This window comes from Fusarium phalaenopsidis, assembly GCF_050370095.1.
Source record: "Fusarium phalaenopsidis strain FUZ10S chromosome Unknown contig_32302, whole genome shotgun sequence".
NCBI lineage: Eukaryota > Fungi > Ascomycota > Sordariomycetes > Hypocreales > Nectriaceae > Fusarium > Fusarium phalaenopsidis.
The window spans coordinates 6,071,747-6,099,384 of record NW_028145405.1 but is presented as its reverse complement, the minus strand read 5'-3'; the positions used below and the strand labels follow the sequence as shown (position 1 = coordinate 6,099,384).

The 27,638-nt window shown below is 51.4% G+C and overlaps 8 protein-coding genes and 1 non-coding gene across 9 annotated transcripts; 5 read left to right on the top strand and 4 right to left on the bottom strand.

Moving 5' to 3' along the window:
* Positions 1–256: 256 nt before the first annotated feature.
* On the top strand, positions 257–1,981 carry LRP88_09246 (uncharacterized protein; the record flags this gene model as incomplete). Its single annotated transcript, XM_083245735.1, has 3 exons — positions 257–515; positions 586–658; positions 709–1,981. 3 exons carry the CDS (start codon positions 257–259, stop codon positions 1,979–1,981), a joined length of 1,605 nt encoding a protein of 534 aa, XP_083100229.1.
* Positions 1,982–3,014: 1,033 nt separating this feature from the next.
* LRP88_09245 (pyridoxal phosphate-dependent transferase) lies at positions 3,015–4,385 on the bottom strand (the record flags this gene model as incomplete). The annotated part of the gene is made up of 1 exon (XM_083245734.1): positions 3,015–4,385. The coding sequence occupies one exon, from the start codon at positions 4,383–4,385 to the stop codon at positions 3,015–3,017; it is 1,371 nt and encodes a 456-aa protein (XP_083100228.1).
* Positions 4,386–4,809: 424 nt separating this feature from the next.
* Positions 4,810–6,862, bottom strand: LRP88_09244 (Zn(II)2Cys6 transcription factor; the record flags this gene model as incomplete). Its single annotated transcript, XM_083245733.1, has 4 exons — positions 4,810–5,575; positions 5,630–6,712; positions 6,778–6,783; positions 6,837–6,862. The coding sequence occupies 4 exons, from the start codon at positions 6,860–6,862 to the stop codon at positions 4,810–4,812; spliced, it is 1,881 nt and encodes a 626-aa protein (XP_083100227.1).
* Positions 6,863–7,867: 1,005 nt separating this feature from the next.
* LRP88_09243 (uncharacterized protein) lies at positions 7,868–9,113 on the top strand (the record flags this gene model as incomplete). The annotated part of the gene is made up of 3 exons (XM_083245732.1): positions 7,868–7,938; positions 8,003–8,622; positions 8,671–9,113. 3 exons carry the CDS (start codon positions 7,868–7,870, stop codon positions 9,111–9,113), a joined length of 1,134 nt encoding a protein of 377 aa, XP_083100226.1.
* Positions 9,114–10,207: 1,094 nt separating this feature from the next.
* LRP88_09242 (ferric reductase family protein) lies at positions 10,208–12,517 on the top strand (the record flags this gene model as incomplete). Its single annotated transcript, XM_083245731.1, has 2 exons — positions 10,208–10,878; positions 10,927–12,517. The coding sequence occupies 2 exons, from the start codon at positions 10,208–10,210 to the stop codon at positions 12,515–12,517; spliced, it is 2,262 nt and encodes a 753-aa protein (XP_083100225.1).
* A 233-nt stretch (positions 12,518–12,750) lies between these two features.
* Positions 12,751–14,597, bottom strand: LRP88_09241 (general substrate transporter; the record flags this gene model as incomplete). Its single annotated transcript, XM_083245730.1, has 8 exons — positions 12,751–12,954; positions 13,007–13,136; positions 13,185–13,860; positions 13,955–13,994; positions 14,043–14,125; positions 14,175–14,303; positions 14,356–14,465; positions 14,521–14,597. 8 exons carry the CDS (start codon positions 14,595–14,597, stop codon positions 12,751–12,753), a joined length of 1,449 nt encoding a protein of 482 aa, XP_083100224.1.
* A 7,718-nt stretch (positions 14,598–22,315) lies between these two features.
* On the bottom strand, positions 22,316–22,431 carry LRP88_09240. Its single transcript, XR_014475187.1, has one exon. It is a non-coding gene; the product is annotated as a 5S ribosomal RNA (ribosomal RNA).
* A 279-nt stretch (positions 22,432–22,710) lies between these two features.
* LRP88_09239 (PhzF family phenazine biosynthesis protein) lies at positions 22,711–23,664 on the top strand (the record flags this gene model as incomplete). Its single annotated transcript, XM_083245729.1, has 1 exon — positions 22,711–23,664. The coding sequence occupies one exon, from the start codon at positions 22,711–22,713 to the stop codon at positions 23,662–23,664; it is 954 nt and encodes a 317-aa protein (XP_083100223.1).
* Positions 23,665–25,498: 1,834 nt separating this feature from the next.
* Positions 25,499–26,611, top strand: LRP88_09238 (asparaginase ahrA; the record flags this gene model as incomplete). Its single annotated transcript, XM_083245728.1, has 1 exon — positions 25,499–26,611. One exon carries the CDS (start codon positions 25,499–25,501, stop codon positions 26,609–26,611), a length of 1,113 nt encoding a protein of 370 aa, XP_083100222.1.
* Positions 26,612–27,638: the final 1,027 nt, after the last annotated feature.

The window sequence follows — 27,638 nt, the reverse complement described above, 5'->3', positions numbered from 1 at the left end:
CTTGCGGATCTTGAACCCAGTCGTGGACCGCAATGGCCGCCGGTGCACGGAGCAGCCGTACGGGCGTTTTCTTTCAAGCCGGACGAGGTAATTTCTTGACCCTTTCATGCCTATCAATTGCGTCAGGGGGCAAGGGTCCTTTGGGATAGATTTATAGCTGGGCTGTCGATCGCATAGACAGACTTTCTACTAGTGTCTCACCAACCCTCTCCTTCTCTTGTCAAAAATCCCATCTCGCCATCTTAACTCTCCCGAGATGCCTTCCCACGTGGCCAAGATCCTCCTGGCAGCTCTCACGAGCTTGACTCTTTCCGAGTCGGCCGCCCTGCCGTCATCTGCTGCCCCCACGGTTCGCCTGCCTCTGGGAACCTATCAGGGTCTGCGCAACGAGCACTATGCTCAGGATGAGTTCCTGGGCATTCCCTATGCTCAGCCCCCCGTTGGCCCTCTGCGCTTTGCCTCGCCCAAGCCAATCACCAAGAAGTTTGACAAGGTCCAGACTGCTACTCAGTATGGTCTGATGTGTATCGGATATGGCTCCGATACTCAGAGCCTGGGTAACCCTGTCTCTGAGGACTGCTTGAGCATCAACGTTGTCCGTCCCGCTGGCGTCAAGCCTGGTGACAACCTCCCCGTTGGTGTCTGGGTTCATGGTGGCGTAAGTCATGAAAATATCAATCGACTCACTGTTGTTAACCTTGCATAGAGCTATGTCAACGGAGGTTCTCGTGACCCCCGCTACAACCTCAGCTACATTGTTGAGCAGTCCGTCAAGGAGAACAAGCCCATCATTGCTGCCTCCATCAACTACCGAGTCTCGTACTGGGGCTTCATGTTCAGCAACGAGTTGAAGGAGGCCGGAGCCGGCAACCTCGGCCTCAAGGACCAGCGCCTCGCCCTCGAGTGGCTCCAGAACAACATTGGTGCCTTCGGTGGCAGCCCCAACAAGGTCACCATCTGGGGAGAATCTGCCGGTGCCCGATCCCTGGGAATGCAGCTCGTCGCTTACGACGGAAACTACAAGAACCTGTTCCGCAGCGCTATCCTCGAGAGCGGCAGCCCTGTTGCCAAGTTTGCTGATGCCAATGCCTGGCAGCCTTACTTTGATGCTCTTGTCAAGAAGACTGGATGCACCAACGAGACTGCCCGCCTTGAGTGCCTTCGTGAGCTTCCCTGGCAGACTCTCAACGACATCTTCAACGGCACCAACCCTCTGGGTGTCACCTCGCCCTCTTTCAGCGCTGTCGTTGACGGTGACTTCATGACCGCCCAGGGCTCCAAGCTCCTGAAGGAGGGCAAGTTTGCTCACGTTCCTGTCCTCATCGGCAACAACTTTGACGAGGGTACCGCCTACGTCAAGCAGGGCATCAACACTGACGACCAGTGGGAGGCCTGGCTCACCAGCCTGGGCATGAGCGCCAACCAGATTGCTAGCCTCTCCACTCTGTACCCTGACGACCCTGCTGTTGGAATTCCTGCTTCCCAGATTGGCCGACCTGCTGCCTCCCCCTGGGGTCTTCAGTATAAGCGAGCTTCTGCTTTTGCCGGTGACTACCAGCAGCACAGCGGTCGCAGACTTCTCGTCGAGTCCTACGCCGCCGCCAACCTCCCCGTGTACTCTTACCTCTGGAACGTCTACGTTAACGGCCTCGGCCCCATCTACGGAGCCACTCACTTCCAGGAGGTCGCCTTTGTCTTCAACAACATCCACGGCGTCGGCTACGCCACCAACCCCTTCGAGGGCAAGCCTGAGACCTTTGTCGAGCTCGCCGACCTCATGAGCAAGATGTGGGTTTCCTTCATCCACGGCACCGACCCCAACGTCAGCGGTGGCAACAGCACCCTTGCCTGGCCCAAGTACACTCTCGACAAGCCTGACAACTATGTGTTTGACGTCAACCACACTGCTCTGGCTTATCTTGAGAAGGATGATTACAGAGAGGCTCCCATCGACTATCTCCTGCAGAGTGTGTTTGCTTAGGTGCGAGGTAGCCTGGATTAGACAATACTTAATAGACTAGAATAGATTAATCATTTCAACCATACCGTCGTTTCTGAGTAATAAAGTGAATTTCTCGTGAGTTAAAAGGATAAAGGTGGCAATGAATGCTCATGGTCGTTGCTCTTGAATGGTTCAGAAGCAAGTTAGCATATAGGCAGTAAGGAACTACTTCTAAGATGAAGTCGGCTACTAGCTACTTAGCTCCCGGCTCTAAGACTGACAGCTAGGTTTCCCTTGGATAGAGATTACAAGGGCATAGGCTAATTAAAATGCCGTATATCCGTAATATTATGGTCTAATATTATGGCGTGGTTTGCAAGAGTCAATGCGTCTTTACGCGGAAAGGCAGGCTTTAGGGGTAAGCGAAGCGATATCTTGATGACAAACATCGTGGACGACTTGGCATCCTTGTCGAGATATCAAATCTCTACGTATAGGAACACGAGAAAGGGGAAATTTGAAAGACCATCTTTGTTCTTGTCCAGCGATTTTATTCACACTGATTCTTGCAGCCGGCTCTTTCAACTCTGCCCACAATCGGCGTCCCGGACGTAGCAACTAGCCTTTTCTACCTCTGATGAGAACTTGTTGACTTTTTCTTGTCTCGGAGTTTTCCTATTGGTTACTCGTGCCCGTATTTTGAGTCTTTGGAAAACAGAAGATAGGTGAGCGTTCTCTTTCTTTTCGATGTCGCTGGAGTGGCAACTCCCATCATTTCCAAAGATTGATATCTTTTATGCATGCCGCCATAGAAGGTCTAAATAACCAAGTTGGGGTGCTTTTTGATTGGAGTTCGATGCCGTCATGGATTTATAACTGTATCTTTTGATGTTGTGGCTGGTGGCCTCTTTGGGACGCCATCAAGAAGGATTGAGATGGAGGGGTAGCGAGTAGAGGTGAACCTTGATATTATTGTAATATTTGAAATCCTATAAGGAACCTCAGGAGAAATATTTCTTGGGACATAATTCTTAGCCCCAGGTCAGCGCCGGTCTCCCTGCCCAAGAGACCCCTATCCTCTAACCGACGCAGCTACCTTGTTATACGCCTGCTTCAACAAGTCAATCATGATATCCATCTCCTCTTCGGTGATAGTCAGGGGAGGAGAGATGATGATATGATCTCCCACATAGCCATCAGCAGTCCCCGTTCCTGGATACACAGCCAACCCAAGCTGAAAGGCCATCTCTTGGACCTGAACTCCGAAGCGCAACTTGCTGTCGAATGGCTTCTTGGTCTTTTTATCCTCGACGAACTCTATGCCCCAGAACAATCCTCTCCCTCGGATGTTGCCGACATAGTCAAGAGGACCAAAGACTTCCACGAGAGTTTTCTGTAGTCGAGATCCTAGCTCGGCACACCGGGAAACCAAGTTTTCGTCCTTGACGATCTTTTGAACAGCCAGAGCTGCAGCACAGCTTAGAGGGTGAGCTTGATATGTGTGGCCATGATTGAAACTCGCAGTACCCTTCTTGAGAGTCTCAACAATGTGTCGATGAACAAGTGTAGCGGCAATAGGAGCGTATCCTCCTCCGAGACCTTTGCCGATGGTGACGAGATCGGGACGAACGTCGCCATCTTGTTCAAAGGCAAAGAAGGTTCCTGTTCTTCCGCTTCCACACATGATTTCATCGAGAATCAAGAGTATGCCGTACTTGTCGCAGACTTTTCGCACCCCTTCAAAGTAGCCTGCTGGGGGAGTGATGCAGCCGGCTGTTGCCCCTCCGACTGTTTCGGCGATGAATGCAATGATCTTGTCTGGACCAACTTCTTGGAAATGGTTATCGAGTTCGCCAACCAGTCTCCTTGCATATTCATCTTCCGTCTCACTGTCCTTTTGTCCGCGATAACCATACGCAGGGCTCACGTAGCTGACATTGTCAAGCAGAAGAGCTCCCTCGTAAGGTGCTTTTCTGGCCAGGTTGCTGCCCACGCTCATAGCCCCGATGGTGTTGCCGTGATAAGCCTGTCTTCTCGAGACAAACCGTGTCCGCTGGGGTTGTCCATTCTCGACATGATACTGCCGAGCAAGTTTCATCGCCGAGTCCATAGCCTCACTTCCAGAACCGATAAGATAAGCCCTCGTCAAATCAAAAGGGTTACCTTCCAGGAGGAAGTTGGCAAGGTTCTCGGAGCTATCGGCGGTATAGGCCATTGTGTGAACGTACGACACCCTGTCAGCTTGTTTGACGATGGCATCACGAATTTCGGTACGTCCATGGCCGATGATGGCGACTGCAGCACCTGCGCAGCCATCGAGGATTCGGCGGCCGGATGATAGCGTGAGATAGACGCCTGATGCGGAGACGACGGATTCAGGCGCGTGAAGAAGCGAGCGGTGCATGAGGTGCGGCTCTGGAGTTGGTTGATCGGTAGAAGCCATCTTGAATAACTGGCGTCTCGAATTGCGATTAATGTGTAGTATTGATGGTAGCGTGGTGTGAGCTGATTACAAGGTATTTAAGTTGTGTGTGGTTGGTTGACGGTTTCGAGAGTTGCTTTCAGCTGAAGAGTGGTTGAATGATCGGGTTTGCAGCCGGTCAAACCCGAATATCGGGTTACAAAGGTTAGCGATAAAATAACCCGAAATCTCGGGTTCACAATATTCAAGTGCAAGATGGTATAACAGGGATGCAATGAAAGTTGTAGATTTGTTCAGTGGAACTGAATAAAAGTATATACAGTCATTATGCAGAGGACATCTTCAACCGCAGAGACGGAGGTACCATCATACCCCAACATAATTTCCAACAGGATAACACACAAGGTACCACATAGGTGTGTGGAATTGTTTGTGTATTGGCAACCTAGTCTGCATTTTCATCCCCAATATTGTCGATACTTGTCGATAACAGATGAGGGTCATCGTAGAAAGATAGAAGCCTCCACCAATCCTCGCCGAGAAAGTCATTACCGTGTGACAAGTCATCTTGAAAAGCGATCCCGCCCTCAGCGTTTTCTTCCTCTCCTGCTTCGTTCACCGTCGTCTGCTGCGTTGGCCTCTCGCTAGGGGGGTTGACCGAGGATGACCCCAGACTATTACTGTCAAACGTCTGGCGAGGCATTCCCTTGAGCGGCGCCAGGTGGATCGACTCTTCAAGCTCGGGATAATCGTATCTGGATCGCTTGACGGTTCTCCCATGACCCTCCATCGTCACACGATGGAACAAGCTCTTGGCCGTATTCAGTACGTCAATCCACTCATCAGCAAGCTTCCATATCTGTCCAATCCTGACCAGATACGCCATAGTCCTCTCCGCCTGTTCCTCAGCATTCTTGGTCTGATCCTGAGTAAACCCCATAAACTTTGGAAACGAGGCGGCATAGAGACTCCACAGCGTAGAAGAAAAGGCGCACAGCCCTGAGAAGGGCGTACGGAGGGAGCAGCCAACGTGTTCGAGATCTCCTAGCAAGTTTGACATTTGTGTTGCAGCGTTGTACAGCTCGATGAGGTTCTGTGACCAGAAAGCTTCTGGTCCTGGGGCTTTAAGGAGTGGTGGCTCTATTGGACCTCGTGGTTTTACTTCGTCAACGGGGCAGAAGGGGATATACTCGCGGCACAGGAAGAGAAAGCTGGGTAAGCAATAATTAGCGCTGACTTGATTCATGGTCGCCTTGTGTGCCCACCTGACGTAGTAAATGAGGTTGATGTAACCAAACCTCTCTGCCTGTCCTCGCTGAGCATGCATGGACACCTTGGTCCCAGGATATCTGATGAGGGCATCTTGAGACTCTCGCCATTTCATCAAATCCTGCTTCATCTGATGCCACTTGGAGGTCTCGTTCCAGGGACACTCGGCTGGCTCCGTCATGCCAGGTTGTCTTCTACCACCCTCTGCTATCCACGTGTGCACTCTTGACCAAATCCGCAGACCTTGAATGAGAAGGACGAGGTAATCGTCGGGCCCATAGATTCGCGAGTCAGCTTGTCCAGGACTTGGTGTTGGCGTTGGAGTCGCCTGGGCTCCAAATAAGAACTGCGCGTCGTTGATGGGTGAGGAAAAGTGCAAATCTTGGTCGGGAAACATGGCCTGTCGTCGCTTGCCACAGCTTAGCAACTTGTCCATCTTGAAGCAAGTCCATAGAGTCCTCTTCTCGATCTCCGACAGCGTCTCGCCTTTGCTGCATCCCGCGAAGCCGGTACTCAGAAGCCCCTGAGCCATTCGAGTGGCGATGCCAGAGTGCATCCAGGCATTGAAGCCGTCTCCGTCGCCCCAGTTGCAGAGGGACAGAATCAGAAATGTTTGGATGAGAGCCAGGCTGGGGCCATTGGTCATCCTCTTTTGTGCCTCATTCGTTATGTAGGACGCATTCGGATCATCGGTCGGATCATCATCCATGTACCGACGCGACACGACCAAGATGGCCAAAAGCCGTAGCTTCTGCAAGACACCAAGTTCCTCCTCATGGTACTCAAGGTCTCCAGGATGTATGAACCCAAATTCAGGAAACTGTGCTCGAAAGATGGTAATAGCCTTTATGAGGCGATCCCGGGGTACATGACTAAAGACCTGGCCGATGTCCCGGCTGGGCTCCCCTGCCGGACTGCCCAGGCTAAGACGGCGTCTCTTTGCCGATCGGGGCCTGGAATCAGACGACGACTTTTGACCCAGGATAGGCCCACTCAGAGTGCAGGTTCGGACATGACCACTTTTTGCACAGCCGGCGCAAGGGGGCTGGCCGTCGTGTCTGCATTTGACCTTGGATCTTCTGGTGTAGGGTGAATCTTGGTTAGCCCCTGTCGGGAAAGTGACGGCGGGGAGATGGTTAATTACCTGCACCTATATGAGACAGTTAGACTGTGTCTAGTAATTGATGAATTAAGCTTACTTACCTTTCACAAGCTATTGTCGTCCTCATTTTGCTCCTATCCTCACTATTATCGGCTGATGCCCTTCAAACGCGGGGTTCTCGGCAACATAACCGGGCAAGAGTCGGACATGGAGCCTCTGTTAAACCCGAATCGGGTCTGAATTTTACGGCTTCGGGTTCGGAGGCACGTGCTTCAACACGTGCCATCCGTTCAATACGAGATGAGGCGCGCATTGGGACACGTCTGACTGGACGGAAGAAATTCGATACCCGAAGGCGCGTCCAGGTCTAATTATTCGTCCGTTCGTAAAACTAACGTTAGTCTGAATAGCTCAACGGTTGACCCATGCCCGCCAAGGCCCGTCTCAGGTCGCACGCCCTAACAAAACGACGATTAAAGGACTGTTTCAAGGAGAAGCCTCGGCGCATCCACTGGAGCGCTTGGTGACACCATGAAACACCTAAAACAAGGCTTGGGCCTATCGGCAGTTTTTCGACAGTTTCATGATGCGGGCATGGGTTGTTTTTGATGAGAGTAAGCTTATTCTGCTGCTGGGTTGGGTGGTGACAGGTGGGTGGTGGTTTTCTGTGAATAGCCTCCATCTCTGGCGCTCTCTAGGGTCTAAGTCAAACCTTCGACTAACTCAACCTTGAAGATGAGTGCACACGGGTAATTATTAACAGCTCCGACTATCGAAAGACCAATTCTAGAAAACCCCATCTTCAAACCCCATAGCTTCTCGCCTTCTCCTGACCCTGGGCGAGAAACATGCAATCCCAACGCCGTGGCCCTCGCTACCCCTGATCCACAGGTTCCATCCCGTCTCCGCAGCCTCTTTATCCCGCCAATCGAGCCCTGGCAGCAATCCCAAAACGGGACGATGCCCGTTTCCCAGGCTGTTCCGCTCTGTGGTATATATTTCGTCCCGTCCTCGCTCTGCCCTACAATGGAAGAGACTTGTTCGGTGGACGTTCTTTTTTTACTTTCCCTTTCAGTATATCATTCGTTAAGCATCATCACCATCCATTCTTTTATTCCACTTATTTTGCATCATGCGTTTCTCCTCTGCTGCTAGCCTTTTGGCCCTCGCTGCGTCGACCGCAGCCCAGGGCACCTCCCCAAAGTCCGATCTTGACGCTTCCGTTTGGCAGGGCCTCAGCAGCGTCAAGGAGACTCGATCCTGGCAGGACCTCCCCCGCAACCGTCCCGCCAAGCGCCAGTCCGGATGGAACCCCCCCTCGAACCTCGCCACCCCCCCTCAAGGAGGTCTGGGACCACTGCCTCAAGACCTACTCTGATGCCCTGGGCTTCAAGAACTACGGCTGGGACCAGCTCATTGCTGGCAAGGGCAAGCTGAACATGTGCGTTCGATGGGAGTCTGACCAGCCCGTCACCGCTGCCTACCGTGAGGAGATTGCCACCACTCTCCAGACTCAGTACAACAAGTGGTTCAAGTGGCTCTACGGCTACGACAACTTCCCCTACACCGACATCAAGGTCAACGTTGTTGGATGGGCTGTCAAGGACAAGAGCCTCCTCCAGGGTTCCACTGCTGGCATTGACGTCTACACTGACGTCGACTCCGAGGGTGTTCCTCAGTGCTCTGAGAAGTGCGGCCGCTTCTTCCACCAGGACGGCAACTACAACCAGTGCCCCGGTGGTGCCGACCGACACTACGACCAGTCCCTCTGGCTGACCAAGGGCATGGCCGGTGGTGCTGGTGGTGATTGGGGTCAGCGACTTGGCCCTGAGGGTGTTGGCCACATTCTCCTGCACGAGATGGGCCACACCTTTGCCCTTGACGACTGTAAGTGATGTTCCTTATGATGTGTGAGCAACTAGCTAACTTGCACAGTCTATGACTGGACCCCCACTGGCGTCACCAACTTCGTCATGCTTGCTGGTTCTTCCACCACTATCACCGACTTTGATGGCTGGATGCTCCGCAACTGGTGGTACGAGCTCTCTCGCAAGCGCGGCTGGCAGTCGGGTGTCTCTTCCGGATCTAGCTCCGGCAGCTCTTCTCCCTCCGCCGCCGCCTCCAAGCCCGCCACTACCGCCGCCGCCTCCAAGCCCACCTCGACCAAGGCTGCCGCCGCCAAGCCTACCACGACCAAGGCTTCCAAGCCCGCCACCACCAAGGCCTCGACTCCCGCTGCTCCTACTGCCCAGACTGGTGCTACCGCCGGTGCCTACGCTCAGTGCGGCGGCGGCGCTTTCACAGGCCCTACCACGTGCGTTTCCGGCTTCAAGTGCATCAAGCAAAACGAGTGGTACTCCCAATGCCTCTCGGCTTAAACGTTGACGGCCTATCGAATTTGTATGATGAGAGGAGTTTGTGGAGCATGGCGAGTGGCTTTGTAGCATGAAGATGAGTTTTGTAGAGCCTGATGCTGGTGGTTTTATGTGTACATATTTATAAAGTCTCGATATAAACCAGCGGCCCTAGTGGCCGTTAATACATACACACTGTTGATGAGAAATAGCTATCTATGATTTTGTACGTGACAGTCAACGATGTTATGCCATTCAAGGCTTATGATAATTATTTACGAAGTTGATGAGATGAGCACTGAGCAAGACGACGGGTGTCGGGGCAGTATGTTCAGGTTCACCTTGGCGATAATAAAGTCCTACGTATAGTAAGGAACCACAATACTCTCAAGAAATATCAAGAAGGGCAATTATTTTTGTTTGAGAATTACAGAGTACCTAACTGAATGGGTTGTATCACGCGGCTTTAGACGTTTAAGCTCAATTTAAGCCACTTAAGCTTATTTTAGGGCATAAGCTCTATTTCCACCTTGCAACGCACGCTTCAATACACCCGAGCCTCAAAATGATGAGCAATTATTAATCGGTACATGTCCGAGAACCTGCTCAATCGAGTGAGAAGGGTCCTGTACCGCCCGTACCGAGTATAACAGGGGTTTTAGCTGATGAGCTTAGTGTAAACCGATCCATGGAAGACCCGGACCCATGAGAGAAGAGAGAACTGCGAGGCTTAAAACCATCTACAAATGCAACGTCAGAGATTCGCCCGGAAACGACAAGGCGGAGACACTGGCCACATCTCCAAGCCCAAATAAGCATCAGTCACCGCTGCCACAGTCTTGGCTCTTGCACTGCTCAAGGATGGACTGTGAAAGCAAGATTAAATGATTGGTTGTTCTGCTCGTCAGAGTCTGCAATGATCCACTGATGTAGCGACGTGAGAAGGATTGAGCAAGATATCATGGGTCCAGCATCGACCGGGATTACTGCCAAGACTTTTGTGCCGCGAACCAATGGACCCTTAAGAGAACCTCAAGGAGACGCAGATTCGAGAAGTTCGGCATTCTTCTTTGATTCTTTCTTCTTCATTCAAACTCTTTGGAGAAATCTGCGTGGCCATGGCTCTCAAGCTGTGTCTGCTGCTTGGCTGGCATGCTGGCCTGGCACTGTCCGACGGCACCGGCATGATTGGATGGGGAAAGACCATGTACCATCCTGCCTGCGCCTTTGCATGTCGTGGTGTCGTTAAAGGCTGCCCTTTGACTTGCACCCCTAAAGAGGATGATGCAGCGATCCATGGCTCAGGACATTCAACCACCACAACGCCGCCAGAATGTTACACCAGCGATCCGGCGTTTCTCAAGACTATGGCACTCTGCATCGACACTTATTGCCCGGGAAGCGATGCACCGGAGCTTGCCTTGATTGAAGACTACTGGCGTGGTCACTTGGCTACTGGTACTGTCGGCACGATGGAGTGGAAGCCCATCATATCCTACCAGAATGCTCTCGCAGGAGCTAAGAAGGACGAGGAAGAAGCCTCAGGCAAGATGAGCAATGAGACAAGCAGCCACGATAATCATTCCAGAAAGATCAAGCCCAGACAACACGGAGGACATGGTGGGCAGGCAGAGGAGACCACGGGATCCGAACCGGATACTTCTTTGCCCATCGCCGTTTCGGGAGAGCCCCTGAATGTCACGAGCTTTGTCTTGCAGGCAAACTGGCAGAAGCAGTACAACGGCATGACCTCGTTTGAAACCAATGAGATTGGGCACGCAACCTACACGTAAGTCGTCTCTGAACCCATCATTGCAGGTTTCTGACCAACTACCAGCATCGCCATCATGCTTGTTGCCATCTTCCTTCCAGTCGTCTTGTCACTATTTCGCCTCATCCCAGCTTTAAACAGGAGCATCTCCTGGACATGGCTCAACTCGGCTCTCAACCATCCCCCAGCCTGGGGCACATCCCATCGTTCACCCGTCGCACTTCAACTGGGAGGAGGCCTCGTTCCGACCCGTGGCCAGCTACTATTCATCCTACTCATCAGCCTGCTCAACTTTGTCTTTCTCATCGCGCCTTACTACAACATTCAACCCCAGAGTTCTTTTGCCAGCCTACGCGAGCAGGAAATCAGCACCATTGGAAACCGAGCTGGCGTCATGGCCATGGGGAACGTGGTTGCTCTTTTGATCTTTTCATCTCGAAACAGTATTCTCCTACAGCTGACTGACTGGAGTTACGGGACATATCTCCTACTTCACCGCTGGCTCGGATACTGGACCATTCTGCACACTGTTTTGCACTCGATTATGCTGCTGGTGTACTACAAGCTCTTTGGAGACTACGAAGCCGAGCTTGTTCAAGATTACTGGATTTGGGGTATCGTTGCTACGATTGCTGCAGTCATCATCTGGCCAACTTCTCTACTTGTCGTTCGGCAAAAGGCATACGAAGTGTTCTTGGCAATCCATCAGCTCATGGTCTTGATTTTTCTCATCGGATACTACTATCACATCTGGTATCGCTACGACTACAACTGGGGCTATGAGATTTGGATGTTTATTGGGTCTGGTATCTGGGCCTTGGAGCGCCTTGCTCGGGTGGCTCGAATGGCTGGACGAGGTCTGAAGACCGCTGTCGTTTCGACCGTCGATGGTTCAGATGGAGAGTATCTGAAGATCACCATCGACGATGTCTCAGTTCATGGTGTCGCCTATCTCTGCTTTCCGACTTTGAGCTGGAGGTTCTGGGAAACTCACCCTTTCTCTGTTGCTTCGTCACTTTCATTCGAGGGCACGGAGCCAGTGTCTGGAAGTGAAATCAACATCGGAAAAGAGAAGGACAACGAGGTCGATGCCACACCACAGCCAGCAGCGATCTCTCATGAGAAGGCCGGCCCTGTCTCAAGAGCGACGTTCTACGTGAGAACTCGTTCCGGCATGACTGGAAAGCTCCACCAAAAAGTTGCGTCAGCTGGGGGTATGCTTCGACTACGGGTTCTTATCGAGGGCTCATATCATTCCAGCCCCGTCAATAAGCTGTCCCACTGCTCTGACCTCGTCTGCTTCGCTGGTGGAGTCGGAATCACTACCATGTTGCCACTACTCCACGAGAACGGAACCAGATCCGCACGCGTATACTGGGGCCTCAGAAACGATTCGCTTCAAAAGGAGCTCAGCCAAGAAATGTCCGGTCTCCCACCAACAGTTAGTGTTACCGCTAGCGTGGGAAAGCGCATGGACATTGCGGAAATTCTTCAGAGCGAGCTAACGGCCAGTGGTGGACGAAAGGATCCCATCGGTATCCTCGTCTCAGGACCGCCGGGCATGGCGGATGATGTGCGGGTTGCTGCTTCGAGTCTTGGGCGATCTGGTGGTTTGAGGAGAGGTTTTGTTCTCATAGATGAAGGATTTAGCTGGTAGTTCTACTACATGTCTTGTATTTACTGGTGAAGCCATTTTACTTTTGCTGCACCAAGCATCGACACCACAGCCGAGATTACAAGCCTGAATGGAAGCCGGGGCTGAAGCCTCGAAAGGGCGCCAATTAAAAAGAAGAGATTTTATAATAAGATTATTCAGAAGAGTAATAGATAGACCGATTTTGACTCAACTAAAGTCATGTCCTAGCTGATCAAGCCCGTAGAGATTCCATCCTAAGCATCCTGTGCACTTGTCCTGTTGCCACGATATTCCAGTGTCTCGAGTCCAGCCTTTTCGGAGAACTTGACGTCTTCCTGGCGGATAACTTTGACATCACCAAAGATCTCGTCAATCTCCTCGAGAGACTTGCCTCGGGTTTCGGGATAGGCGAATGCAAAGACGACGGCGCAGAGAGCGTTGGTCAAAACGAACAGGATCTAGATGTTTGGTCAGCATACGCATCAGGGAGGGTTTTTCTTCGTTACTCACGTAGTACTTCCAGCCCACCTCGGCCAGGGCAATTGGTGAGCATTGGGTGATGATCAAACTGATTGAGTAGTGAACAACCTGAACGATGGCGTTTGCCTTGGCACGGAGCTCGGTAGTGAAAACCTCAGGGCTGTGTAACGATTAGCAAGACTCTCACACAGGATTTTGCTGTACTCACGGAATAATCCAAGTCATGGGTCCAAGCAGAGCCGAATAATTGGCCGAAACGGCAAAGATACAGGCAATCAGACCCCTCTGAGCTGCAGCGTTGGTAGGCAGACCAGGACGAGCAGGATACAAAGCTGCAAGAATCGTAATGATCATGTAGCAAAGCGAGAGGAGTGAAGAGCTGATGACCAGAATCTTTCTGCGGCCGATCTTGTCGACAAAGAACAGGGACAGGAAGCAGGCCACGGGGGCAACTGAACCGTACAGACCACTGACGAGAAGCTGACGGTCTTGGTCGAACTGGAGGGTAGCGTAGATGGCAGTTTGGTAGTACTGCACAAACGAGATACCAGACAACATGGCGGCAGCCCAGACGAAAGAACCGACAAAGAGACGCTTCCTGAAAGCAGCAGTCTTGAAAAGATCGGCCCAAGAAAGCTTGCCCTGCGCCTGAAGCTCCTCCGCAATGTTGACCTGAATAACAGTAAACTCGGTTCTGCACCACTCATCGTTGGTACCGTCGTAGTGGTAGTTGCGGAAGGCCTTTTCAGCTTCCTCGTAGCGGCCCTTGAGGCAGAGCCAGCGGGGGGACTCGCTGAGGAAGAGAACTCCGACGCCGAGGAGAAGAGCTGGGATGCTCTGGATGGCGAAGCCGAGACGCCATTGGTTGGGGTTGTGCCATTTGCCTTCACCAACGCCGGTCCAGAGGGCGACGAAGAAGCCCCAGGCGACCACTGAGAGGGGTTAGTCTTGATAGCTACTCAGGGACGGGGAACTCACTCATCTGGTTGACTGCGGTAATCTTGGCTCGCTCATTGGTCTGGGGAGAGTTAGTAAGATGTCTGTCAAAAGAAAAGGGTCACTGTACCTTGGCAATCTCAGCGCCGAAAACAGGGGCAACTCCGGTGATGGTTCCAACAGCAAAGCCGATTAAGAGACGGCCCATGATAACTGAACACTAGTTAGCACTACATTTCAATATCTTTTTTCGATCACTTACGCATGGCAACATGAGCTGCACCAGCCATCAAGGCACCACCAATCACACCCCAAATGCAGCCAAAAGCAATAGCCTTGCGTCGACCCAGTCTATCACTGGTGACACCAACAGAGGCACTACCAAGCCATGCTAAACTCAGGAGTCAGCATCTAACCACATACTGTACATGAGAAAAACATACCTCCTGCCTGGTAGACAGAGACAATGGCACCACGGAGGGCAGCATGCGGGTTGCCAAAGTAGTTCAAAAAGGAGTTGAGAGCCAGACTCGGCGTGATGATTCCGGAATCGCTATCAAAACATGAGCCGATCAATGCCTGATGTGACCCTGAGAAGGATGACTTACAAGCCATAGAGGAAACCTCCAATTCCAAGAAAGACGGCCGTCAAGAACGGCTTGCTAAGCCAAGCGTCACTCTTCATTGTGATCAGAGTAAAGTTCAAAAGATGAAGGATGCAATGCAACACTGAGAAATCTCTGCTCCTGAATATCTTTTTTCAACAGTCAAACTCGCCTCTATTTGAACTTTCGGGGTATAATTACCCGGGAACAAGGATCCGAACCTGTCATCAGACTGCAGCGTGGGGTCTCCGCACTCTCCTCCCCCCATGGAGTTTAGATTGTGGGGTTTGCGGAGCCGGGGACACAGCTAGCAGCACCTCGCTTCCATTCAAAAGGGTCAGCTCCTCATTGAAGCGTCTGCTTGGCTCTGTTCTCTAAGCGGGGTTGGCTGCCAAGATCGGCAATTCGACATGGCAGTTGAGATTGTGACCAAAAATTGTTAACCTCGGCCAAGTGATGGCCTTGAATAAGAGCCTCTGGGTTATCCTTGACATTCCTGACTCGATCTTGTCTGTGCTCTGCAGTCAGGCAGTCGATATCATCAGCTTTTAAACATGGTCGTCAAGATACTCGTCTACGCGGCCGTTGCTGTCGCTCTCGCGTACCTCGCCCTCGTCTTTCCCAGGGTAAGTTTGCCCTGGCCAATCCGCATTCCCTGATTACCACGCGACTGACAATCTCCAACAACAGCTCAAGCAAGAGTGGAAGCTCTATTCCCACCGTTCACAGCTCCCTCCAGGCCCAAAAGTCATCAGGACGGGCATAAGGAAGCCATGGCTCTGGTTCCAGGAACTCAGCCAGCAATACGGAGATGTCGTCTATCTCCAGCTGGGACCTACCCCGACTATTGTTCTTGGCTCTGCGCAGGCAGCATGGGATCTTCTTGAGAAGAAGGGCGCCATCTTTTCTTCTCGTCCGCGATTTATCATGGGCGGCGAGTTGCTTTCAGGCGGTATGAGGGGTCTCATGGCTCCTTATGCAGGCTACTGGAGACGCTGGCGCAAACTTCTGCATAGTGGTTTCATGCAGCGCCAGAGTGAGACTTATCGACCTGTCCAGAGTCTCGAATCTAAGGTCTTGATGCATGATCTTTTGAAAACGCCTGAAGACTTTCGAACGCACTTGGAGCGTTATGCAGCATCTGTCATCGTCACCGTTACCTATGGAAGACGTGTTGAGGATGTCAGGAGTGACATTGTCGTCCGTCGCAACGCAGAGTCGATGGAGCGCCTAACAATGGTCAAGTATGTCATCCAAATATTCCCTGTCCAACAAAAGCTGACCATCTGGTAGCATTCCCGGAAAGTTTGCTGTAGAGAGATACCCGGCCCTCAAGTACGTGCCCAGTTTCCTGGCACCCTGGAAGGCTGAGGTTCTCCAGCAGCGAGAGAAGGACATTCGTATGTACACTGAGCTCATGGATGAGGTTCGCGACAAGGTTGCTCAGGGAGTTGCACCAAACTGCTTTGCCAAGCACCTTCTTGAGGAGCAGGCCAATCTTGGCATGTCGGACTTGGAGATTTCTTACACGGCAGGCTCACCTTTTGGTGCTGGAGTCGAGACAGTAAGTGCATCTGCAAAAACCTCGAGATATGGTAACTAACTCGGTTCAACAGTCAGCGGGTTCTCTGGCTAGCTTCCTCCTCGCATGCGCCAAGTTTGGCCCCCAGTTTATCCCAAGAGCCCAAGAAGAGCTCGACAGAGTTGTTGGAAATGACCGCCTGCCCACGTTTGATGATCTCCCCAAGCTAGAGTATATCAGAGCTATCACCTCTGAAACCTTGCGATGGCGACCAGTCGCTGTACTTGGCGGCACTCCCCACGCCAGCACTGCAGACCATGTGTACAAGGGCATGTTCATCCCTAAGGGCAGCACCATCATCGCACCTCTCTGGACTCGTAAGGCTACCTCATTAATTCTCTTAGTCACTTGCTAATCATATCCTAGTCCATCTCAACGAGGCTGATTTCCCTGAACCCCATGAGTTCAAGCCTGAGCGCTTCATGGAAGAGCGCAACTATCCCGGTACCTTTGGCCACAGCGCTTTCGGTTGGGGTCGTCGTGTTTGTCCTGGCATGCATCTTGGCTCTGCGTCGGTGGCAATCAACATTGCTCGTATCCTATGGGCGTTTGAGGTGAACCCTGCCAAGAATGAGAAGGGAAGGGATGTTGATGTTGATATGTGAGTCTCCTCTTTTATGAACGACTTCTTGTGCTAATGCGTTGCAGTTTCGCGTACTCTGAGGGCTTCAACTCGGTTCCATTGCCCTTCCCCTGCTCTATTACACCGCGTTCTCAGAGACACGCCGAGGTCATTGGACAAGAATACCAAGATGCCCTGGAGCAGTTGACAGCATACACGGCGACCACGAGTAAGATTTCCTGATCAGAAAGGGAACAAATGGACAGAATCGTTTGGGACAGGTTTGGCTGGCTTTCATTTTTAGAACCTTACTCTCACTATAATGCTGTAGACTTGCAATTCTCATCTTGAAGATGCCTCAATTACATGTCTCGCAAACACGTGAGACCTGACACAAACAGTGGAGATGACTCAAGTGGGTTTCGGTATGTTAATGAGGCCATTCCCAATCCGACCCACGTCCGAGAAATACAGGGGTCGAAAGGAACAATCACGATCGCTTTGACGTGGCTATTACGTAGCAACTGAGATTGACATTATCTCGATGACCCCATAATCCTCATATCCAGCCTCGATCGCGGAATTGTCGCCTTTCGCACCCTACACCGTTAGAGTTGGTTGGTCAGCGACGCTTAATTGGGACCGGAGTCATACATACATAGGGTGTAATTGACGACTCCACATTCTGCACTCGTGACTCTTACTAACTTAGGTAGGGGAGCCTCCCCTGGACATTTTGAGAGCTTCCGGAATTAACTTCCTCCCAATGAAATAGTGCAAAAACCATCATGTCGACGAATACAGATGATGCTGTTGAAAAGACCATCTTTGATCCAAGTCTTATGAATGACGACGCTTACTTTGGATATTCCGCCTTTGACGACTTTAACCTGCATCATCTGCTCCCGGATACAAAGGACGGTAGTTGGGTCTCTCGCTTTGAGGCTCAGCTGATTGACTCTTCCGGCCAACAATCGCCTCTGACAAACACGCATAGCTTCTCCGGAACCGACTCTGGCACTGGAACTCCATCTCTTGAGCAGCTCGACAATACACCAGATGCGCCGCAACTTCCTGCCGCGTCAATCGGCAATGCCGCTCCTCCTCCGAAGATCGGCGCCCGGTTCTCACGGGAAGCTGTCCGCGTGTTGAGGCAGTGGGTTTCAACACATAGCGACCACCCATTTCCAAATGATCACGAGAAGGAGATTTTACAGAATCGGACTGGCTTGTCAAAGACGCAGATACTAAACTGGCTGGCCAATGCTCGGCGTCGCGGCAAGATCCAAGCTCGTCAACCTGGTTCGCCACACTCGCCCAGTTCCACCCAAGCGATAGACATTCCTGGGAGGAAGCCCACTCCTGCCCCGGGGGAGAGGAATAGGTGGATGGATCCACTGGCAAGATGGGTTGATTCGCCTCCTGAGAGTGAGCCTGCGACTGCGACTGCTATTGCGCGCGCTGTGGCATCCTGCGGTACGTCACCTTTCCCCTGGAACATAGGACTTGGCAGTAGTCTCGGAGGATGGTATTGAATGACTTCTAACTATTAGCAGGCTCTGAAGATCTCTCCGGCACGCACTACCAGACAGGCCATGGCCACTGGCTCTCCAGAGCTTCGTCAACCAGCAGCATCGGAACTTCGCAGTCGAGCGACAACTCTGCATACTCGCAACACTCCCGCGACTCTGTGGCTTCCTTCAGATCATCTAGTCGCGCTTCACGTCGCCGCAGACAGAACGCCGCCAATAAACGAGCCGACAAGAGGACCTCGCTGGTCAGATCCCTCAACACCTACCAGTGCACATTTTGCACCGAAACATTTACGACAAAGCATACTTGGCAGCGCCACGAAAAGTCCCTTCACCTTCCTATAGAGCGATGGGCATGTGCTCCAAATGGCCCTCGGATAATGGACGACAACGGAGTCCCCGTTTGTGCTTTTTGTTCCCAGCCTTCGCCAGACGACGCCCATTTCCAATGTCACAACTATTCAACCTGCAGCGGACGCCCACTACAAGATAGATCGTTCAACCGCAAGGATCATCTGACACAGCACTTGCGACTTGTTCATAATGTCAAACCAGAGCAGTTGGGATGCCCGCTAAACCAATGGAAGCTACCGATGCCGGGGATACGATCTATCTGCGGGTTTTGTGGTCTCAAGATGGATACTTGGGAGTTTAGAGCGGATCACTTGGCGGATCATTTCAAGATGGGCAGTACCATGACTGATTGGAAAGGAGACTGGGGTTTTGACGCTTCTGTTCTCTTTCGTGTTGAGCATGCCATCCCACCATGTAAGTTGGTCCCTGTCTTCAGGCTCTGGCAGATACTCATTCCACTTAGACTTTATCGGCATTGACCACAACACCCTGTGCCCCTTTGAGGCAAGCAAGGGCCCCTTGGAGACTCCGAGGGACGCTTACGAGCTGATCAGTCTTGAATTGGCCAACTTTGTGCACGTCTACAGTGACAAGTTTGGGGGTCTCCCTACGTATGACAAGATGCAACTTGAAGCTTGTCGCATCTTGCTTTCTGCCGAGGTCATATCTGACCGAGAAGGCTCCAACGCATCTTGGCTGCGAGATCTGATTATTTCAGCTGATGATATCCTTCAAGAGGCCAAGATGAGACCTGTGCGGTCCATATTGGAGGGAAAGCTCCGGAGACTCAAAATTCCTGGAAAGGACAACTTGTTTGATCTGTGCCCGATGGAGAGCCAGCTATACGACTTTATACGTACCGGACCGTCTCAATTCTTCACCGATGTTGAGCTACAACAAGAAGCCTCTCGCCTCATCCAGCAAGCCGGCGTTGAATCTGATTCATCATCTGAATACGTGGCTTCGTTTTTCATCCATTTGATCAATTCATCAGCTGCATGGCTCACACCTTTCCGAGAACGCCACAACATTAGCCGCACACGGAGCAGTTCAGATCTACGTTCAGGTAGTTTGTCTAGAATCAACTCGATTCTTCACAACTACTGTGATCTTGAAAGAACGCTGGCTGATTATATCGAGCTTCTCCGGGCTCACGGAATTGTCCCCGACGACGCAGCCCTACGCCAAAAAGCCAATGACATTATTGAAGAAATGGATGATGAAGAGTGGAAGTCAGTTGCTTTGAACAATGAGGCTTGGTTTGCGAAATTCAAGAGCCGGCACATGACAGACCCTAGCAGTCAGCCCAACACTTTCACGTCGGGATGCCTTCATCACTCCGACGACACACACTCTTGGTTAGGCTCCCAGCAAAACATCAATTCCGACGGTGCAAACACCTGGATGAAGACGAGCTTCTTGCTCAACGGTGACTGTTACTATCGTTGGATTGCGAGAGAGCTCGCCCGCTGGGTCGCCATGACCATGTCCCCCAACAATCCGAACCAGCATGTTCCCACAGACGAAGAGATACAGCACCACGCTAGGTGGATATTGTACAACGAGTAGGTCTACTGTAAATAACCTGAATGCCAACTGCTAATTGCTTCCAACAGCGGTGATCCCTGGAACCAGACCGTCGCTGAGAACCCAGCCTGGCTACGTCAGTTCAAGATTGACGTCGGCATCCTAAAGCCGGAACAAGCGGATTTTGCAAGTCACGATAACTTGGAATTTTAGTCACCAACTAGGAAGGCGCATTTGCTAAAACTTGGGATAATGCAATTAGTAATGTCTACATATGAAACTGAAAATATTTAGTAATCTCGAATAGTAGAAAAAGACAATTCAAAACAAACTGTTCCTCTCCATAATTAAACATTAGACCATTTCCTCATTAAGATCACAGTGAATACAATCTAAAGTGCAAATCTGTCTAGTAGTGGTGCATAAAATTCGTCTCACCTCCGGAGGCCATCATTGGTCTCTCGTGGGTAGAGGGTTTTCGGCCTCCGCCCATATCGAAGATTCATGTCTTGGCCAATCTGGCGTATCTGCCTTGTGTCATTGAAAACCACCTTCAGGATTGTCGTCAAGTTCCTTTACCTCGTTGGGGGAATGGGGCCACCCAGAACAAAGAACAAGGACTGCTATCTTGTAATCAGCATGCTAGTATGACAGGGAGAGCTTCCGTATAGCATTAAAGACAAGTCTCAATATAATTTAGCAGTGGCATCTGTCCATTAGTAAGAAGGAAATATTTGAAGAAGAGTGAAATCCAAAAGGGGGGCTACTGGAAGACGAGCCATAGAAGCTGGAGGGATTCTCCCAAGATAGGCGAGAGTGGGATGAGAGCCCTATCGACTGCTATCAACTGTGGCTAAGGGTGGCCTCTGGTTTATTGCCAATTATCTGAAGAGATTTCTACCAGGCCCTGGCCACCTATTGTCAAAATTGGAAGGGCAGTACACCACTGAACAACCAACCTTGTCTTTTCAGGCTTGAATGGAATCACCCGGAAGAGCCTGCTAACTCGTGAATGTTATGAGAGAGAGTATTCTTTGTCGTTGCTATTGGTTGTTGGGCTTAGTGACGACTCCAAAAGAGAGCTGTCAGCCACAAGGAACCTTGGCTACACTTTCCTTGTTAGAGGCCAAAGAGAGTACAGCCATTGCCTACAATGAAGCTCCTCTTTGAGCAGAGAATAGAATCAGCTAGGATCGAAAAGAAGACAGTTCTTAACGGATGAAACCTCAATGCCGCATAACCTAAGAGGCTATTCTTAACAGCAGCTTCCAATACCCTAGGTCAATTACGGCAGCGAGCTCAAAATATAAACGACCGAATAATGAAGATCCCTGTGATCTTTGCTTGCCATTGATTGGCATGCTTGAAGCCCATCTTTGGCTAGTAAGAGCAATTGAGTGGCGTGCCTACAGAGCGCACACCCACGCCAGCCAGGATCAAAGAGGCTTTAAGGTCGACAAGACAACACCTCGAGACAAAGAAGGTAATAAAGAAGCAAGATGCTGTTCTATGGACCAAATTAGGCACAGCCTCTTGCTACTTTGAGCATAAAAGCAGCGGCTCGTGGCTCGTCCTATACTTGCATTATCATCAACACACTCAGCAACAGCCCTTCGAGACTCGCTATTCTTCAAGCAACAGCATATTCAACAACAAACTTCCAACATCCACTATTTACCACGAAACATCATATTCCACGCACTCGACGATAACCTCAGCCTCACTCTTAGCCAACCTACATTACACTCAACACCCCGTCAAAACTCGCTCTTCTCCAAGCAACCATGCCGACCACTGTTTGTAACCCCAACAAACCTCCTTCTTTCGGGAAGCGAATGAAGGACCGCCTTCGGCGATATGGAGGCAAAGCTAAGCGTTGCATGAAGGCCACCGGTAAGGGGTTGTTAGTGGCCGTGGCAAACCTTTTTTGCCTGGTTGCTTTCCTGATTGTTTTGCCTTTCCTACTTGTGACAGCTCTTCACAAGCTACCAGAGCTAGTAGCTATCTTGATACTTGACTAGTTTATAGCATTGAGGTTTAATGCTATTATGTGTTTTATTAGAGTGTTCTTTGATCTGGTGTACGACGGAGACGTCATTGAGAAATAAGAATAGTTGGGTAGTATAGAGATACTGAAAAGAGGAGCACTCCTTAGGAACACCACCTTTTCATTGAAACCATATCATACATAGCTACCCTTCCTTGATCCTTTTACGAACAGCCAAAAAGATGACAAAAAGACATACAACACCGGGGATTCGCTGGTCGTCACCGACCCAACTACTAATCCAGCGCTTCGCAGCTTGACTCTGGGGGAGCGGACGGGACCCCGTATTTTCTACGAGCTATGGTCGTATGTGCTTGAGTGTGCGAAGGAGTCGTGTCAAGAAGGAAGCCGGATTGGCCGTATTGAACAGAAATACAGTCTGATAGGAATGTTTGTATCTTTCATGAGTCAAAACTCCCGGCATATTCGAGTCACCTTGTATGCATATCCTAATGGTTGCTGCCGGACATCGGCTCTGACTCATTTGAGGCTTAATAATGGATGCAAGATAATGCAACCAGCATGATATCCCTCATCCTCCCCTCTTTCTTCCTTCTCCTCTCCAACATCCCTCATTATTACTAGCAAAATGGACTTGCCCTTCACGACTCTCGATGTCTTCACAAATACGCCATTCCGAGGCAATCCGCTGGCCGTCGTGACCATTCCACCACCAAGTCAGCGACCTCCCCTCACGCAAGCCCAGAAACAAGCCATCGCCCGAGAGTTCAATCTCTCAGAGACGGTCTTTGTTCACGATGTCAACGCTTCCTCGGCATCATCAGAGAGAGTCATTAACATCTTTACTCCTGATCGCGAACTGCCCTTTGCCGGTCACCCAACTATCGGCACAGCGGTTTTTCTCAGATCTCAGGGCGTACAGACTATCATCGCCAAAGCAGGGAGAATCGAGTGTAAGTTCGGACAGGATGATTCTGCACGCGCTGCAATCCCTCACAACGTCCGGCTTCACCAGCAACAGCTGAGCCGAGCCGAGTATACCGGCTCGGATGAGAAACTCGCTCAGCTTGCTGCGGCTGAGGAAGGCGCCCGTCTTTTCAGTATTGTCAAGGGCATGACGTTTGCTCTTGTCCAGCTGCCGTCGTTGGACCTTCTTGGGGCTGCCAGAATCGGAGCCATGGGATATCTGTCCGGGGATCTGCAAGACGAAGGATGGCGTACTGACTTTGACTCGAGGCGCTACTACTTCGTACTCACGGGACACGAAACGGCACCTGATGGAAAGACGTTTGTTCAGAAGGTCAGGACGAGACTCGTGAAGCGCGCAATGGAGGATCCAGCTACAGGTAGCGCCGCATGTGCCCTGTCTTGTTACCTAACCTTGCATATCTTGTCTGCCGACTCTGTCAGAGTTGAGATCACACAGGGCGTTGAGATGGGTCGGGAGAGTCTCATCGTGGTGGATGTCGAGGTGGAGGTGCTGCCTTCAGGGCAGCGCGAGGTGAAGACTGTTCACCTTAGTGGAACTGCAGTGGAAGTCATGAGCGGAGTTATCAAGGCCAAACTCATCGATTCGAACTAGATGCAGAGAATCGTGGACTCAATGTGAACAGCGGCTTTCAAGGCTCGTTTTCTCTCGTGGAATGTCGCCCATTTCAAGATGAGATCGTGTTCAGATGAGTTTGAAACTCGGCAAATAGGATTGCTTCTATCTTACTCAGTGGAAATATATCTGAGCAGTTGGCCGAAACTGCCACAAGATCGGGCGTCTAGGAATTTTATCGACGGCAGAGCACATCTCGCAGCCGTGCCGATCGCTGTCTCAGCTGTCGGGAGAACCCGAGAGAGGGTAAATTGCGATCGTCTTTAGGTTGAGACGGTGCGCCAATGACGCGTCAATTTTATCCAGGATGCATTTCGCGAATTGAAGATCAAAGGTGAGATCACCAGATCCTGATATATCGGTTGCGACTTGTGGCACTGGCTGGCAGTCTCTGGGGAAACGGCAACGAGGCATTGGCCAAAAGCAATGGTAATAGCAACTCACTTAAGATAACGTATCCGGAACCCACGGCTTAGAATCGATTATCTCGGCTCATTTTTTGAAGCCGAAGGTTCAACGTTCTTGACCACGTGCGATAACTCGACGAGCCTCAAGTCTCTATTACGTAGCGACAGAAAATCACCTCAAAGTTCGTGATAACCCACATCTGCTAATCTCTCAAGGTGACAGACGGACCACATCCCTGACAAGGGTTCCCCAGTCCGCTAAGCAGATCTCGGAATAGAGTTTCGACGCGCAATTCTAGAATTTATGAACTTATGCTCAGATCCCGGGGGGGTTCGCTGCGCAACCAACACCGAGTCGTGTCGTGATCGGCTTCTTTCCCTATAACGTTAAAGGCCGATGTCGTTGGTCCGCACACGTTCCTCTCTCGGCACTCTGACTCGCCCCGGGGCATCCGAGTCAGCTTTAAGCGGAGCACAGATTATCACAAGGACAAAGCTCTTGTGTAATGATAACCCCCTCAGATAGGGTTTTAGCGGGGGTGGGCACGTTCTCGTCAACCAAGGGCGTGGAGAGGAGAGATTGGCTTTGCAAGATCGGCCAGCCTCTCTCCATAAGGTGAGGTAACAAAAAGGTAACAAAAAAAAAGTCCAAGGAATTGCCGCAGTGCCTGCCAAGAGGTGGTTGGGGTAAGGATACGACTCCGCGGCCTCCCTTTATCAGCGGTTTGTTGATTCGTCCTAGTCTAGAAAAGGAAGCCCGGGGATCCCCAGTCCTTGGCGCAATCAGATATCGAGGGGGTTCGAACTGGGGTTCAAGGCATCGCAATCGAGCATCTCGCTTGCGCCGCAGAGGCACGCCATATCGACGACATTTCCCCTGAGATGGATGGACAGCGACAGTTGAGAACGGTGAATCCGTGCCGTAATCTCGCAGCACGCAATGCAAGGGTGGGGATTAGGAACACTGTAAGGATTCCACACTAGAAGCTCGGTCGAACCATTGACCGGGCTGCGGATCGGCGCTCTGCAGTACGCAACTAGGCATCCGGCCTTGCGCTTGCAGCACGCGGGCCAGAGTCAGTCTCGCTTCGGCCGCTAAAGCAGGAGTTCCGATTCGGCCTTCGCCCTGGAACCTTGGCCTGTTGGTTCTACCTTGTTGCTCTTGTTCCTTGACGATGTGATGCTATACCACCGGCCCGATACACCTTGTTTGTTATCAAATCAAAAACCAAATAGGTGGGATGTCCGTCGTAGGATCGGACTAGGCTTCCCGTACGTCAGAGTTCCCGTCTATTTAAGATGAGGTCTGTTCCCCATTCCAATTGATCTCACTGTCGGTTCCTCTCCAGCTTCCACAAGGGTCATCCAAGCTCAATCACACCCGGAGACTTTTCAAGCCAAGAACCATGTCGTCCTTCACATCCTTGCTCTCCCTGGGCGCCCTGGCAGCTACTGCCCTGGGCTCACCCGTGCCAGAGATCCCCCACCTGGCTCCCCGAGCTGTGAGCGACTTCCAGTGCTTCAACGCCAGCCTGCCCAACATCACCATCTTTGCTACTGGTGGTACCATTGCCGGTTCGGCTGGCTCGGCTGACCAGACCACTGGTTACCAAGCCGGAGCTCTGGGCATCAAGGTCCTGATCGACGCTGTTCCTGAGCTGTGCAACATCTCCAACGTTCGTGGCGTGCAAATCGCCAACGTTGACAGCTCCGACATCACCTCGACTATCCTCACCAACCTGACCCACCAGATTCAGGCTCAGCTGGATAGCCCTTACACCCAAGGTGTTGTCGTTACCCATGGAACCGATACTCTCGAGGAGTCCTCCTTCTTCCTCGACCTGACGGTCCAAAGCGACAAGCCCGTCGTTGTCGTCGGCTCCATGCGCCCTGCCACGGCCATCAGCGCCGACGGCCCCATCAACCTGCTGTCCGCAGTCAAGCTCGCCGCCAGCGACAGCGCCAAGAAGCGAGGAACTCTCATCACCCTCAACGACCGAATCGCCTCTGCTCGGTACACCATCAAGACCAACGCCAACTCTCTCGACACCTTCAAGGCTGAGGAGCAGGGTTACCTGGGCGCCTTTGAGAACATCCAGCCTGTTTTCTGGTACCCTCCCGTCCGACCTCTGGGTCACCACTACTTCAACATCAGCTCCATCTCTGCCTCTGAGCCTCTTCCCAAGGTTGACGTGCTCTACGGCCAGCAGGAGGTTGACCCCGAGCTTTTCGAGGCCGCCGTTGAGGGTGGTGCTAAGGGTATTGTCGTTGCCGGCGTCGGTGCTGGCGGCTGGCCTACCAAGGCCAAGGAGGCTCTCGAGGAGGTTGTCAAGAAGACCAAGGTCCCCGTTGTTGTGAGCCGCCGAACCGCTTGGGGTTTCGTGTCTGGCCAGGACTACGGTATCAACGCTGGATACCTCAACCCTGCCAAAGCTCGCATTCAGCTTCAGTTGGCTCTGGCCAAGGAGCTTCCTGCCAAGGAGATCAAGGAGATTTTCGAGTATACCCATGTTCAGTAGATAATTTTCACGAGAACCTGATTATGTTCTGATGAGATATGCGATAGAATATCGATTTTAATATCAAACCAATCCTCAATTATCTGTTCAATTTGCGTGTTTAGGATGACAACAGCCAGGTACATTTTCTGCTTAGTGTATTCAACGAGTGAATTGTATTTGACAACGACGAGGCGTACATTTCACCTTCGATAGTCGTCCACTTCCTTAACCGGCTAAATCCGACGAATGGGAGATGCCATTTTGATCTTTCCGATCACACAATCACGATACCTTCTTTCTCTTGCTCTCGTCCGTACCATGAGCCCAATCCAACCAAGGCAATCCCCCAAAATGCACATCAAACCGCTCATGATGACGATCATGTCGACGAGCGGCTCCTCCAAAAAAGTCGAACCCACTATGAACAGTCGCCGTCTCCAACAACTGCCAAGCAAGAAACACCCACATCGTAATGATATGCGTTCCTAGTACGACGGGCGGCAACGCAATAGGAAGAGTATTCGCCACAATGTGCTCAATGGGATGCGCATACTGTGACGCAAACGAGACCGGGGCCGTAAATTTGTGGTGCACCTTGTGGATACGACGATAAAGGTACGGGACGTGCAGGAGTCGGTGTGAATAATAGAATAGGACCTCACGGGCCACGATGCATAGTGCAAGGTCTTTGATGAATGACTCTGCAGTGGGGAGCGATGTCGTAATTTTAAACGGGGAGGGTTTATTTTGAGAGGCTGCAGCGGCGGCTAGGCCTAGTTGAATGGTAGTGACGATGATCTGGTTTCGAAGAGATATGATGATGGCATCGTAAACTTCGGCCGTCGTCGGCTGTTTAGGGGCAGGTTGGATCTTGTGTTTGGCGGCAAAGGTTGGAGTGAGATAGTCAAGAGAAAGGAAGATGGCAGATGGAATCCACCAAAAGACGACCTGAACTGCAAGGGAACCGACAAGTTCTATCATGAAAGGGCTATGCCTAGTCACGATATCATGCCAGAGATGAGCCATGATGTCTGTTAGCCAAGGT